This window comes from Mustela nivalis (genome assembly GCF_964662115.1).
Source record: "Mustela nivalis genome assembly, chromosome: 13".
NCBI classification, from domain to species: domain Eukaryota; kingdom Metazoa; phylum Chordata; class Mammalia; order Carnivora; family Mustelidae; genus Mustela; species Mustela nivalis.
Window position 1 is genome coordinate 15560152 of NC_139032.1, and position 15701 is coordinate 15575852.

Sequence of the window (15701 nt, forward strand, 5' to 3'; positions counted from 1 at the left end):
GGTTGTAAGTAATGATCTAAGCTGAGAAATAAAACACAAAAATACATGCACAGACAGCATCCTGGAGACTCTCAGAGAAGAAAGGTTGCAAGAGAAGTAGCTCAAATTACTCAGGAAAACATATACATCCAAGAACTCAAGTAAAATTATTTGGTCACTGGACAGAACAAATGAAAAAAAAAAAATCGTGGAGTGGGACAGCGAAGGCAATGCAAAACCTAAACCTGAAGGATATGAGGCATTCTTCATTATAACTTCCTTTTTCTTTTTTTTTCTTTTTAAAGAAAGGTTGAGAATGAGGGAGGGGCTGAGGGACAGAGAATCTTAAACAGGCTCCTCGCCCAGCCTGTGATCTCACAGGCTGAGGTCATGACCTGAATCGAAATCAAGAGTCTGACACTTAACCAGCTGAGCCCGTGAGGTGCTCCTCTTCATTGTCCCTTTAGAGAAATAGTGACTCTATTTATTCTACTAGTTACAAAGGAAAATAAAAAGTTAAGCGCCTGCCAAGATATAATAAAGATATTCTTTCCCAAAGAACAGGATATTTTGCTTAATCATATATGGGGGTAAATTAGATGTATCATACATGCTATACCCGATCATAGATAATATGATTAAGACCACTAAATACATTGTTTAATAAGCGACCTTTGTGCATGTGTGTGTTTGGGTGCGGTCCATACCATGAAAACGACATTCATTAGGATACTGTACTAACCACAGAAGCGCTTTCTTTTGCGCCGGGGTTCTGGTCGCCGTAATACCACGCGAACTGGAAGTCCTGCGACTGGGGAACATGCGACATCTCTGCTCTGCTTTTAAATTCCAACGACAAAATGGTGGGTGGAAAAAGAATACTTATGATGATCTTTAAAAGAAAAAGCAAGATAAGTAGGAGGGATTATAAAACAAGGCACAAGTAGTAGTCAAATCAACAAATGATGATTTTGATGTACATAAAGCACCAGACCTATCCCTACATCAGTTGATACCCTGATTCTGTAGATATTTTTTGACTCAATTCCAAATCTAGCAGTGTCTCCCCCAGAAAGTCATAAATGCAAGCCTATGTGTATAGGGAAGTCCACTGCAGGGTTATGTGTAATAGCAAAAATATCTGTCAACCTACATATCTATCTATATAGAGGGCTAGCTGGTGGGGGACAACCTAACAGTGGAATATTATGCAATCATTAAAAGGATAAAAATCCCTTCTCAGTGTAATGAAGACATCCAAGTTATATTGTTAAATGAATAAAGGGAAGTTATATAATAATATATATAGTGCGATCCCATTATCGTACAAAAAGAAAATTAAAAATTAGAAAAGATATGTTCATAAATATATATACATTTAAAGGTTTAAAAATTTGTATACCACACTGTTATTATTTATCCCCAGGGCGGTGCAGTGAGAAGTATTACTTTTCAAAGAACATAAGCAGATTGCTTTCATAATTCTTTAAAGCAATTAAGTAATTATTATCCCATAAAATACATTAAAGCTTATTCATATTATAAAATCAAGAATACAGGAGCGCCTGGATGGCTCAGTGGGTTAAGCCACTGCCTTCGGCTCAGGTCACGATCTCAGAGTCCTGGGATTGAGCCTCGCATCAGGCTCTCTGCTCAGCAGGGAGCCTGCTTCCTCCTCGCTCTCTCTGCCTGCCTCTCTGCCTGCTTGTGATCTCTCTCAAATAAATAAATAAAATCTTTAAAAAAACATCAAGAATACAAAAACATACTGTCACTTTGTTAAATTTATCTCACAGCCTACACAAATACTTATTTTTTTTTTAAGATTTTATTTATTTCTGAGAGAGAGAGAGAGAGAGAGTGTGTGTGTGTGTGTGTGTGTGTGTCCACAAGCAGGGAAGGGGGGGTGCGCAGAGGGAGAAGCAGATTCCCTGCTGAACAGGAAGCCGGGTGCAGGTCTCGATCCCAGGACACTGGTATCATGAACTGAGCCAAAGGCAGATGTTTAACTGATGCTTAACTTAAATAAAAATATTTATTTTCTTTGCCAGTAAAACCCAAGGAAGGTACAGATCTGTAATTTTTCATTCTATTACTATCATTCATGAATTTATTTATAGGCTATTCAAAGGAATATTTATGTTCAATCTGTATGGCCTTTCAGAGTAAACAGTTCAGGAGATTGACTAAATGTTATAAAATCAACTTGTTGCATACTACCTCTTTCAAGCTAAATTAGGCCTTAGTATTCTGGGATTCTGAACAAAAAGAAGATTCACCCTAACTGTCTACCATACATGAGGAAATAAAATGAAGTCTTATCTTTGTCAACTTTCATTGCTGAAATGACCTTTTGTTTGGTTTTAAAGCCTGAACTCCTGCGAAGTTTTTCGGGACATCCAGTTGTGACAAGGTTTTTTGTTTATGTGCAAGTATAAGCTTTCTCTTCAGATGCAGAACCCAAGATACCTACAGGCTTCTAGGTCTGGAAACACCACAGATATCAGGCCCACTGATAATGTCACATTACTTCCTAACCCTCTCCCTGAAAAGGCTCCACAATCTGTTGCCTTTGTCCATCTCAGAACTGGCTCACGAAACAGTGTTCAGTGACATCGGTATCCCCTTCCCAAGGGATCTGTTGAAGCCTATCCCACTAAACGTACTTAGGTGAGTTTTCTCTTCCAAGACCCAATAAGGTCTTCCTCTGGTCTTTATCCTTGGAATTAATCAAACCAGGGTATCTTAACACTTATTGGCAAACGTGTTCCTAAAAACCCCTCTAAGTCCAGCACTGATGAATTAGAATCTAGGCAGAGAGAGCAATGTCCAGCAGCTCAGAGATTTTAAGTAGCTAATTCAGCCTTCTTTGCCCACTCACTGTTTTGGGGGGCAAAATATTCAGCCTTGCTTCGCTTAGGTCTCTTTACTGACATAAGGTATATGAGGAACAAAATGGTATAATTTTCCCCACGGCTGTACAGAAAACAGTTGTGGGGGAAATTACTGCTCATACTTGCAGCCATCTATACCCAATCTTGCTCTCTACACATTTAAGAAGAATTATTGTCAGGGTTTCTGGGGCTTGAGGTGGACCCATTCACTTCTCTGTTTCATCACTTCCAAGGCTGAAATCAAAACAGACCAAAGGAAAACTTTTTCTGGAAATAACTGTTCTTTCTTCCATTGGGTTTTTTTTCCCCCCTAAGGTTTTATTTATTTATTTGACAGAGAGAGACACAGTGAGAGAGAGAGCACAAGCAGGGGGAGTGAGGGAGAGAGAAGCAGGCTCCTGCTGAGCAAGGAGCCAGATGTGGAACTCGATCCCAAGACTCTGGGATCATGACCTGAGCTGAAGGCAGACGCTGAATGAATGAGCTACCTAGGCTTCCCTCTTCAGTATTTTTTAAAGAGGAATTTATGTGAAATAACTTTTGATTCACATTTCTCTTATTTTTGTAATTTCATAAGTGGATTTCAAATATATTTTATATAGTAAGTGTTATTCCTTTGTGTTTTCTATGGTGTGTCCAAGAAAAAAAAAAATTAAGTCATTCTATTTTTTAAAATTGTAGGAAGACTACAACTGAAATATATAGTTTTACGATGCTTTTAATGCTCATGCTTTCTACCTTTTCATTCAGTTTTATAAGCTTACATACTTCAGAAGCTTGACCACAACCTAAAGCTTTAGGCTAGGTGTGATGTTAAAAGTTAAATGTCTTTAGTAGTTAACTAAACTACTCTTGATGATTCAAGATGAGAGATGAGGCCAAACTATAATTGATAGAAGAATTTGGAAATAGGTGTTTCAGGGAAGCGCTTTAACAAGAGGAGCATCTATTCTCTCAAACATCACACTGGATCAACAGACCAGAAATTGCTAATTTAATTTAGTATATTATTGATTAATGCTCTTAAGCTGAAATATTTTTCACTAAAAAGGCTCATTTACTTCTTTTATAATTATCAGAGGTCATAGAGTGTACTAAGAATGGAATCTTGTAGATGCTTTTATCTGCTTTTAACTTCCAACCATCTGCACAAGAGAATGCCTTTTGATGGATAGAGCTTGTGTAATCAGCCTCATTTCTTAAAAAGAAACTGTGGGGGACGCCTGGGTGGCTCAGTTGGTTGGACGACTGCCTTCGGCTCAGGTCATGATCCTGGATTCCTGGGATCGAGTCCCGCATCGGGCTCCCGGCTCCATGGGGAGTCTGCTTCTCTGACCTTCTCCTCGCTCATGCTCTCTCTCACTGTCTCTCTCTCAAATAAATAAATAAAATATTAAAAAAAAAAAAAAAGAAAAGAAACTGTGGTGGTGGGAGATGATGTCATTGTCAGGATTCCACTGGGAAGAACCTAGTTCATCTGTGAGAACCAAAGATACTAACTGGTTTTCCTGAATGGAGTCTTGTAGAACAAGGGAAAAATGAACTCAAGAGTACAGACCTTCAAATAAATAACTGTTAAACTCTGAAAGCCAGTAAATATACCCTTTTAAAAAAAAATTGAAGTACAATTGATACACAAGGGCCTACAGAGCAGTGATTTGACACATCTATAAGTTAAGCTGTGCTCACCGCCATTGTAGCTACCACTGGTCTCCACACAACACCATCCCGGTACCACTGACTGACTATTCCCTACACTCTACCTTTATCCCTGTGACGTATTCATTCCATCACTGGAAGCCTGTGTCTCCCACTCCCTTCAGCCATTTTGCCCAACCCCCAACCTCCTCTCCTCTGGCAACCACCAGTTTGTTCTCTGGAAGTCGGTGTACCTTTAACCAAGAGTTCTTCCTCATTTTCAGGCGCCCAGTCCACATGTCTGTCAGCAGCATTTGGGTGCAAGTATGCGAAACGAAGGGCCGCAATCTTCCAGACGCGGCCAGCTTCAGACAGGTAGAATTGCTCCAGTTCTTGAGTTCATAGGTCAACAGTTTCATGGCCATTCTTTCATTCTGCTTGAAGGCCTTCTCCAGCACATCCAGGGCGAGCTGGCCGAACTGTCTGTGATGACACAGCGGTGAGCGGCAAAAAAAAAAATGCAGGTCAGAGTCCCAGAAACACTTTAAAAGATTAGCTATGAGCCTCAGCAAAAAGCAATACCAAAGAATGAACAATAACATACGCCTCAGACTACAGAAGCCATTTCAAAGTGGTTGCAGCTCAGGAAATGGGACGTTCTCCCTTTGCAGGAGGGTTTACACCACAGTATACGGAATTTGGTTTACACCAGGAGTGGCTGAGCTATCTACCCATGGGGAGAAGCCTCTCCACACCACAAAACAGGCTACATATAGCTTGGTTTGGGGCTCCCTGACAAGACCAAGTAGAGAATTTTTACACAGAAAAGACTATTCAATACTGAATAAGGAATTAAGGGAAATCGTGGGGCCACCTTTTTTTTTTAAATTTTCTAGAAAATACATAGATGACTTAAGTAACAAGCTAGACATGGAGATATTTCCTGGGAGGTTGTTTTCTCTAAAAAGTAGATAGACACTTATTCTCTAGGACTTTTAAATTCACAATTATACATGAGTTTCTATGAACTCTAGCTCCCCTTCTCTATTACAATGCTGAGTTTTCAAAAAGTTTTCCAACTTTTCTATCTTTTGCCATCAAGCTCCAGTTCTTTTGTACATAACATATTTATTTATTTTCCTGCCTGAGAGGTACTAAAAGTAGACAAGTTTTCACATAGCATAGCATCAAAGGGTTTGGGAGTTAGAAGGGACTTTCAAAATCATTAAGTGAACTTTCTGTGTGAGGAAATTCGAGTCCCAAAATCTGGCCAGCTGAGTTGCCCAATTAGTAAATAGCTGGACGAGGACCGAAGCCAGGTCTCCTGACTGGAGGGCTACCTCTCTTCCCTTTACTCCACAAAGCTCCTTGAAATACCTAAAGACCAGTATTTGGGGGCGCCTGGCTTGCTCAGTGGGTTAAAGCCTCTGCCTTTGGCTCAGGTCATGATCTCAGGGTCCTGGGATCAAGCCCCGCATCGGGCTCTCTGCTCAGCGGGAAGCCTGCTTCCTCCTCTCTCTCTCTGCCTGCCTCTCTGCCTAATTATGTTCTCTGTCAAATAAATCAATAAAATCTTAAAAAGACCACTATTTGTAGGAGGGCCTAGGAAATGCTGGCAGCAAATCCACGCATCTTACAAGTTCTAAGGCAAGGGAGATAAAAGTGTCTAACCATTCTAAGCACTGTCGATGTTTAGTATGAAGTGAAGAGAGAACTCCTACTTTGAGTAATTTTTCAGCTCTTCTGAGGCATCATCCATCATGTTGCTCTCCTTAGCTTCTTGGGCCATGGCTCGGTAGAGTTTATAGGCAATCACTGCCTTGACCGTAGCCTCCTCTCCATGCTGCCAGAAGAACATGGCCATCTTCTGTCTTTTCATGAGCACAGCCCAAACCAGCAGGTCATTGTAAGGGTAAATAAAGCCAGTAGACTCAGGGTCATCTGATACGTTTTGTTCTTCTTTTGACTTCCTCCTTGATTTATGAAGGACTACAGACTTTTCCTGTTGGAAAATAAAATAGCAACAGATTCCCAAAGAGTCAGATGCATGGTATGTGACCTAATGAAACATATCTGGTATCCTAAGAATATTTTTTAAATCTCAGAAAAGAGATGGAAATAACAATACAACTTTATAAATCAGAAACCAAAATTTTGGCCTTTTAGGTGATCCACTTCTTGTTGTGTCTGATAGATCCAGGGTCTACAAGCTGAGATACCTTGTGTTCATTCAGCACAACTTAAAACACTACACCTTTTGGATAGACCCAATAACTACATGAGAATTTTCAATGTCTCAAGGAAATGGGTTGAAATAACATATTGGATAGATGAGAAGTATTAAAAAAAAAGAAAAGAAAACAAAGTTCTAACCTCACTTTATAAATAAATTATCTTTCCCTTAGGAAAATGTCACTAGCATTGCCAAAATGCATCCAGACTGATTGGCTTTAAGTTTCCTTTCCTTCCGCAGTACTCTTCACCATGTTAACTAACCCTTTACAGCTCATCTCAACTATGAGCTGTATGTTCTTCTATGTCACTATGTATGTATTTCTATTTCAATATTCATTATATGGCAATATGGTTATTACTTTGGGGAGAGGGGGATCATTTCTCCATCATCATTATACCTTCTCCCAAATTTAACCAAGCACCCAACATATTGCCTGGTAAGTAATAGGATTTGATAATCCTTTTAATAAAAGGAAAAAAGAGAAAATTATACATTTCCTCTATTTCTATAAATAAAAGGAAATTTTCATTCATTGCTGGTGATCAAGGATAATTTTATAAAATATCTTTTCATCCTAGGAATTATGGAAAGTAAACCCCTTTCAGCCAACATGAGTATCATTTATATAGAAACTCCTGAGCAGATCCATTCGTCCCCAGAGGAAAGTGGGACTGAGTTAATTTGAGGAGAGTTGGATTAATGACACTGTTCACATCACTCCCTTGTTGTTACGCTGCTGACCAGCACACATCTATTTAGGGTACTTCTAACTGACCTGTTTATAGCTCTTTCCTCCAACTTTAAATTGAAGAAATGGTCTAGCCTGCAAGAACAATTTTATTTTCACATCTAAAAAGAAGTAAGTGGTACCTTGAATTTGTAAGGCTGGGCAGTTCTAATGAACTGGGAATGAAGTGTGCTTTCTGCAGATTCTTTTCTATTTCCTGAGGGGCGTCTTCGGTGAAGAGGGGGCTGGGAAAGGCTTTGAGCAAAACTGGTCACTCGCTGGAAGGTGTTATTTTATTTTTAAAATAAAACAAAAAGGGAAAAAAAAGATTATCATGGTAACAATGAACATTTCATTTCCAGACAGTAATGAAAACAAAATATAATATTGTGTCCTACCAAGTATCCCAAGGTTCTGTCTCTAGCCCATGATTAGTATTTAATTTCTCGTCCAACAAAAGCCTCTCATGATCTCCTCCTTATTAAGCACAATGTTATTTCCTAACATCCCAGAAAACATACTCTTTTGTTCCCTATTATATATCTGCATTCCTTCTCTATGGGGAAATTCCATTAAAAATCAATGGAGTTTCTATACCTGGAACAAGTTCAGAATAGGCAGTAAAGATTCACAGTTATGATAAGAAAAAGTTCCCATTCGCAAACAACTCCAAGGTTAAGTTAGAAAGTTATGGAACTTCCCCAGATGTTACACAGCACCACTGGAATTCCAGGGATTAGGCCCAATAACAACATAATTTATTGCTTATCAGCATGAAACTTTCTTCAATGAGAAAATAAAAGAAGCATTCTTAAAGGGGCTGATATAAAATGGATGATACCATGGTCTTTGAGATACTTCATTTATTTATTTTTCGAAATAAGAAGGCATCAAACAGACTACCGCTTTATGTCAACTTCCAACACCAAGAACAAAGCTGATTAGTCCAAAACAAACAAACAGCAACAATCATTTGCCGCCTTCTGCTAATACTTAATATGTTGTCCCAAAGCAATGGCTTATTTTTGCTATCCTCAGGAAAAGGACCAGGCTGACGATGAAGTATTCTGTCTCTTTAATCCACACCATGAGCATTTTTTCCTTGTGTGTCCACATAGTCAACATAGTAAGTCTGTCCCAAGAAATTAGGACCATCAGAGGACCAGAAATGTCATACAAACCAGGAAACTGAAAGACCAAAAGGGTTTCCCATATTCATCCCACAGACTTATTAGGGCCACACAGAACAACTCTTTATACAGCCTTTGAAAATACCAGTTCTCCAAGAGAGGCCATCTTTTCCAGTAAGAGGTAGTTTTCTGCATTATTTTTAAAAACTTAAAACAGCAAGCTTCACATATCCATTTTCAATGTATCCTTTCTTGGTAAAAAGATGGAGAAATGTGCCACACAGGTAGAACATTCCACTGCTATGCAAATCAGCACAGAATTGGTGGCCAGGTAGTCCATATTCTAGGTTGTCATCCACAAGGGGCGTAGGAGGAGGTAGCTCAAAGGATCAGTGGCTGAGCCTAAAGTGCTCTTTTCCACAAAGTGATGGAAATGAAGATCTGCTGTAACAAAAGCCCATTTTTCCTCCTCCTTCCACAGCCCCACCAGGAGGCCTGGGTGTAAGCAGAAGAACCCAAGGAGTCTGTCCCAGCCAATCATGGTGGATCCAGCCAAGTTACTCAGGTTGTATTTTGCAATTCAACAATGCCACTGAGGTCCATTTTTGGAGGGGGTTTTAGACTGGTCCATAACAACTGGTGTCATAGCACACAAATCTAAGGTTGACAACGTGGCTAGCTATGGCCAGTTCTGGCCGTACCACATAATCCTCACTGAAGAATCTTATATGGAGAGGTCAATGCCCTCCATGATGGATTCTTTTCCACTTTTTTCTTTCACCATAATTACCCAACCTGAACCAGATATTCTGAGGGCCTCTTTGGTTTGAACTGCACGGCCTGTGGAAGGGTTGACCAACTGGAGAACCTGAGTTAGCGTGGCTTTTGCAAAAGCTCTTCGTCTTCTGAGAGATTCTTTCTTCCCGTACCCAGCTTCTTTATCCTTGACCAATAGTAAGTTCATAGATTCAGCAGTCTTCTCTGCTGAAGCAATTTTCCAGGTAGATCTTTTAGGTGAAAAAGCAGTTGAAGAGATTGTGATCCAATTAAAATGGTCATTGGTCAGATGATAAAAGCGCCTAGTCATGCATCCAGTACACAGCAGGGTTCCAGCATCCAAGTGGGAAAAGATCTTCGGCAAAATTTCTGAAGGCACACGATCCAGAGACACAGAAAGATTAGCGGAGAACTTCCCACAGCACTCTCCCCGCCTTGCGCGCAGCCTCATGGTAGCGCGGCCTGCGACACATCTGAGGCCTGGTCCCTTTCTCAACCCAGCAACTGAGGGCCTCCCTGGGGAACCCCTGGCCTGCGCGACCCCAGGGTTCAGCGGCAAATGCGGCACCTGGAAGCCACCTCCGTCCTGCCCAAGCTCCTGTATTTACGCATTTATTTTCATTTGCATTTTATGGATATAAATTACACAAAGAAGTGATGGGTCCTGGCTTCTAAAAAGTCATACTCAAATTATTATTATGATGGTTGTAATACAGAATTAATAGCATCATCAGGAGTGATCGTACTGACTATTATTAACAGTTGTGTTGTACACTCTGTGTACCAGGAATATAGGTTTTCCAGGTATAATTTAATCCTTTTTATAAATTTATGAGATATTATTATCCCCATTTTATAGATAAGGAATGTGACACACAGAGAGGTTAAGCTTCTACTCAAGACTTCATAACTACTAACGAGCAAAACTAAAACTCCATCCCAAATCCTTCTGACTCCAAACCATGTATTTGTAACTGCTATGACCTAACTTACTATGAGACTTCACTACTAAACTCTACTCCTTCCCTAGAAAACAGTCAGAGAAATGGGCAGTAACTCACACCATTTCAGAAGGAAAACAAGCACGAGGGGTACTTGCCTCGCAAACTCCCCACTGGGCTACAGCAAGGGCGCAGTCTCCTCACACCTGTCACAGGTAACCTCACAGCAAGATGTATTTGGTTTTAGTGAAGGAACTGATACCTCAGGTGCATTTCTATGCCTCTTGAGATCTTAAGGAACATCATTTTCTCTGTGAAATTTGAGTTTCTTTTGTTTTGTTCTTTTATTTCTTAAAGACAAGTTAGGCTTTCACATCACCTGATTCTTTATAAATAAAGGTCAAAAGTGGCTTGATATTCTGGACTTTTCTGTGATCCAAAACCACCTTTCCAGTCTTAGCCTTCACTACCTTCTAGCACATTGATGGCAACAAAGGCCCCCCCCCCCGTCACTGCAAAAATGTATCCAGAGGTCCAGAGCACTGTGCCTTTCACTGCCTCTGCTCTTCCCTCAACCCAAATGCCCAAACGCTGCTTTCTAACACTTCCATTATCCTTCAAGAAGAAAGGCTCTCTTTGAAAACAAGCGATGTTTTCTCAGCTAATCAGCCAGGGAGCAACTCTGACTTTACATTCCTAGACTTTCAAAAATCTTGATGGCAAATGAAATATTTTTACATAGACTTCCTGCATGCATTTTCCAACATAACCTCTACACACCTGTCCCAAGTTTGTTGTCTCCAGGTTACGGACTAGTATGAGTTTATAGATGGAAGCCAATTAGGCTTTTGTCTTCTACATTTTCAAAAGGAAAGAAAAAAACTGGTTCTCTCTCCCTCAAATCTTTCTCAAGACATTTCTTCTATGTCAATATAGCACATGCTGTATCCTGTTCTGTGTGATGGCTAGTTATACATAAACCATTATAACGAATAAGATTTTATTTATAAATAGAATGAATAAGATTTTATAATAAGATTTTTTATTCATTTATTTTTTCATTTATTTTATTTATTCATTTTATAATGAGTAAGATTTATTCATAAATCCGTCTCCTCTGAGAGTTTCTGAACTCCTGGTCTTCAAGCTCATGCTAAGCCAGCGCTGTAATTTACATGTAGCAGAGACTCAGTGAATGTTGAAAAATATATACGTCCATTTTAGAAGCTATTCCTAGCTGAACTTCCTAAGCCACTTTTCTAAAAGTCTAACTCCTAGATATCCCATAGTTTATGAGGGTACTAGTCAGTGGTGGTACCTTGTGTTTTCTGTAGAGGTTGTTGTAGAGGGCTCTGAAACTTTTCCTAGTGTAGCTGCTGCGATATGCTCCACCGATGAGGTACTCGATTACTAGTCCAATGTCAATCAGTGTTATTCTGTAGCCTGAGAGAAGGGCATGCTGAAACAAAACCATGCAATGCGTTGTAACTTTCAGTTCCCGTGCTGTGTCTCCTTTGCCATCTGTTAGAACATAACCCAATCATCTGCAAAGAGGCAGACTCATACTTTTCAAGCATCTTTACAAACTGATCGATTCATGTGACCAACCACCGATACAGTCTGCTTGTTCAGAGGGGGAAAAAACCTATTTTTTTTTTAAGATTTTATTTATTTATTTGTCATAGAGAGAGAAGCGAGAGAAAGCACAGGCAGACAGAGTGGCAGGCAGAGGCAGAGGCAGAGGGAGAAGCAGGCTCCCCGCCAAGCAAGGAGCCCGATGTGGGACTCGATCCCAGGACGCTGGGATCATGACCTGAGCCGAAGGCAGCTGCTTAACCAGCTGAGCCACCCAGGCGTCCCGAAAAAAACCTAGTCTTGATGTGTTTTTAATTTCACAGATACCAAGTGTGTGGTTATATCTGCTCATTCAACATTTTTTTCTCTTTTTTTCATGCATACATACACTTTATACTAAAACACTCTTAAATATAGTATAAAAGATTGTTTTTAACTGGAAATTATATAACTATTACAACAGAAGTAAAATCATTGGAGGATATTGCCAAAATGTGCCATTTTGATATACTGATTATATTAAGTAAAAGTTATTTGAGAGACAGCCCATACAAGAAGGACACTCAGATCCTCTTCTGTTTCCCAAAAGCAGGAAATAACTCCCCCATGTGACAGGTACCATCCCTGTCCTGGGAGATAAAGAGACATCCTTATCACCAGAGACGAGAAATTTAGAGCAAAGAAGGTTGTATAAGGGACCCTCGTTACTTTTTACTAATTTACTACCCCAGGTGAAATTCTGTTTAAAATTCTTTACTAATTGAAGCTCCAATGTTAAGTTTTCTTTGTCTTGTCAATTCGTCACACATTTATTGTCTCTTTGTCTGAAAAGTATAAAAATTCCCCGCCTTGGTCATTTCTTGAGGTCTCAATTTCATCATTGGGCCTCTATGTGCACACAATAAAACTCTGATTTTTTTCTCCTGTTAATCTATATCATATAACAATTAATTCTTAGGTTAGCTGGAAGAACCATAGACTGGGGAAAATTTCTTCCTCCCCTTCAATATACTGAATGTAAGTGATTCAAAATTAACATTGGCTTAGAACTTCCATCTTTCTATTGAATTGGCTATAGCACTTGGCACTGTGTTGACTACATCATACACAAAATGAGAATATGGAAGGAGGTAGAACACATAGAAATAAGAAACATGGTATGGCAGAATAAAATAAGATCAAAATATGAGGCTGTGCCAAAATAAATGTTACGGCTGATTAGAGGGCTGAGTAGCAGATCTCCAAGTATATGAGTCTTAGTCTAAATGAAGGTAACTGACCACTTAAAAACCTGCCTTACTACCTCTTCATAATCATTACTTCTCAACTACCATTCACAGTAGTTTCTTTCATTAAAGTATAATTGACATATAATATCCTACTAGTTTCAGGTTTGTATCATAGTGATTTAATATTTTTATACATTATGATAAGTCTAGATACTATCTGTTGCCATACAAAGTTATTACAATACTATTAACTATATTCCTTATGCTATCCATTACACCCCCATGACTTCTTTGTTGTCTAACTGGGAGTTTATACCTCTTAATCTTACCCTTCACCTATTAAGGCTATTACATTGATTCATATATGAATAAATGCAAATACATGCATAATTTACCTTTTTTAAGGAACACCAAAACTAATGCTCTTAGTTGCTACTAGTTAAAAGCATATTTAACCTATTCTATTCCTTTTTCTTCAGTTTACTGTAAAGGAATCAAAGTTCAAGGAAATAATTTAAAGAAAATCATCTTGATCTGGCATAAATCATGCAAACTAAATTTACATCAGCATGGATACTTTTGCTTACTTCTAATTTGCCAACTAAATGTCTTCCTCTCTAGCCTTTTACTCTGGCTCTCCCACCAAAACAACACGGCCAGAATGCCCGCAATCTCTCCATCAAGATACCACACTTCCAAGAAATGAGCAAGTTCTCTTAAAGTGTGCCATGGACGGAGTTTAATCATGGGGACAAAAAACATCTCTTCTAGTTTTCTGCAGATGTAAATAGAAGTTCTTGATGATTAAAAGAGAAGCAATTAAAGCATAAGAGATTGTTAAAGGTTTAGTAACTAACAGAAGATGATTTGATTTTAAGTCTGATTTAACTCAAAGTTCAGGGAAAGCACCATGAGCAAAATATGAGCAAGGGTACTGACTAGTAGGACTCATCCTGGCTCCCTAAAACAATGCTCAGATTCTCAAAGGAGGCAGGGCCTCCAAGCCATCACTCATAGTCAAAACAGTAACAACAACAACAACAAAAAAAACAATGAAAATCACATATCAGTCCTCTAATTAACATGACAGGACAAGGAAATGTCTTTATTTTCAGCAAGCATTATTATCTTTGGAAATACTGTTGTATCATGTTGAGGTAGAGTTCTGATTGAAAGTTTTATATGTCCCTGATCCATATTTTGTAAGAGAAAATAATTATTAGTTAATGCCACTTACCTGGTGGATCAAATCTTTAAAAATATAAAATAAATTACAAGTAAAAAAACTTAAGAGTATGGTTTGGTGATGAAATTGCTCAAACTCCTAGGCAAAGAGGGTAGGTAACTCACTAGAAAATCCAAATCGACATTTTACAAAGCAAAACAATTTTACAGAGCTAAAACAATACACAAAGAAATTTGCACACATTTATAATTAGGTTACCTGTTTTACATCTTGGACAAGATGATGCAAGAGCATATTAGTAGGTCCTTGTTTCTATAATAGGGAAAGAAAAAATTTATTCCTTTTAATTACCATATGCTGGGGGAAAATATTTTATTTCAGAATGTATAAATAACCCAGAATACTGAAAATTTTCTTCAACATCCTTAGTAATAAGGTTTACCTCAATTAATTATAAGTTATTTCTAGAAGAAGATATAATTAGAAATATTTTTCAAAATAAGATGTAAAATGTGTGTGTGTGTGTATGTGCGCGCGCACGCGCGCACACATGCAGGTAGTAAAAATTTAATTAACTTTATTTCTTTCAAGAGACAAAAATAAATTTTAAGTAATTCATAACTATCCTTTATCATATATAAACTACACCATGACAAACCCCATCACACAATTACACTCCATCAACAATTACTTATTGAACACTCTATGTTCAATTCAGCTTTTGAGGGAGCCAATGAAGAATATAAGTACTTTGTTTAAAGTTTTTACAGTCTAATTGAAGAGAGGGGGGACTTACATGAAAAAATAATTACAAAGGTGTATGCTTGGAAAGAGTTGCAAAAAAATTTGTACCATAGGAATAGATCAGTGAAAACTGGAGTATTCAAAAAGAACTTGAAGAGGGCTTTAAAGAAAGGTTAAGATTCAAAGAACAAGGAAGGACATTGCAAGAAGGGCACTTGGCTTGAGCAATTGGTGCTTTTACAATGAGTAAGCTAGTCTGGTTTCAATAAAGGGTCTGCATAGGAAAGTTGCAGGAATAGAATTTTCACAGTGGCTGTAGGTCAAGATGCTTCCAACAATTTAATAAAAGCAATTTGTTCTTATTTACATCACTGGCTTTAATTATGGTCTTCCTGTTGTGTTTTCTTAACTTGGTTTGTTTCTACTCTGTGCAATTAATTAAAATAAGAAATGCAGAAATGACCATAGGATAAAATGGATTTGGTAAGAATGTTTGTCCTCTGGTTGAGAAATCTGTCTCTAAATAATCTTTGTATGTCAATATTCAAGAAGACTTGAACATTCAATATTTAGGTTAAGCTAAATATTAAGCTAATTAATAAATGAATCTTAAGGGAGGCGACTGATGGAATTTTCCAATACTCA

The 15701-nt window shown here is 38.5% G+C and overlaps 1 protein-coding gene and 1 pseudogene across 2 annotated transcripts in view; both read right to left on the reverse strand.

Moving 5' to 3' along the window:
• Positions 1-15701, reverse strand: part of TRPM6 (transient receptor potential cation channel subfamily M member 6) — a 146452-nt gene that overhangs the window by 68700 nt on the left and 62051 nt on the right. The window contains 6 exon segments of the mRNA XM_082696485.1: positions 722-871; positions 4766-4994; positions 6233-6513; positions 7618-7752; positions 11641-11781; positions 14571-14624. Coding sequence (XP_082552611.1) covers positions 722-871; positions 4766-4994; positions 6233-6513; positions 7618-7752; positions 11641-11781; positions 14571-14624 — 990 coding nt within the window.
• Positions 8323-9832, reverse strand: LOC309847186 (F-box only protein 15 pseudogene; annotated as a pseudogene). The gene has a single exon. The product of its transcript is annotated as an F-box only protein 15 pseudogene (transcript).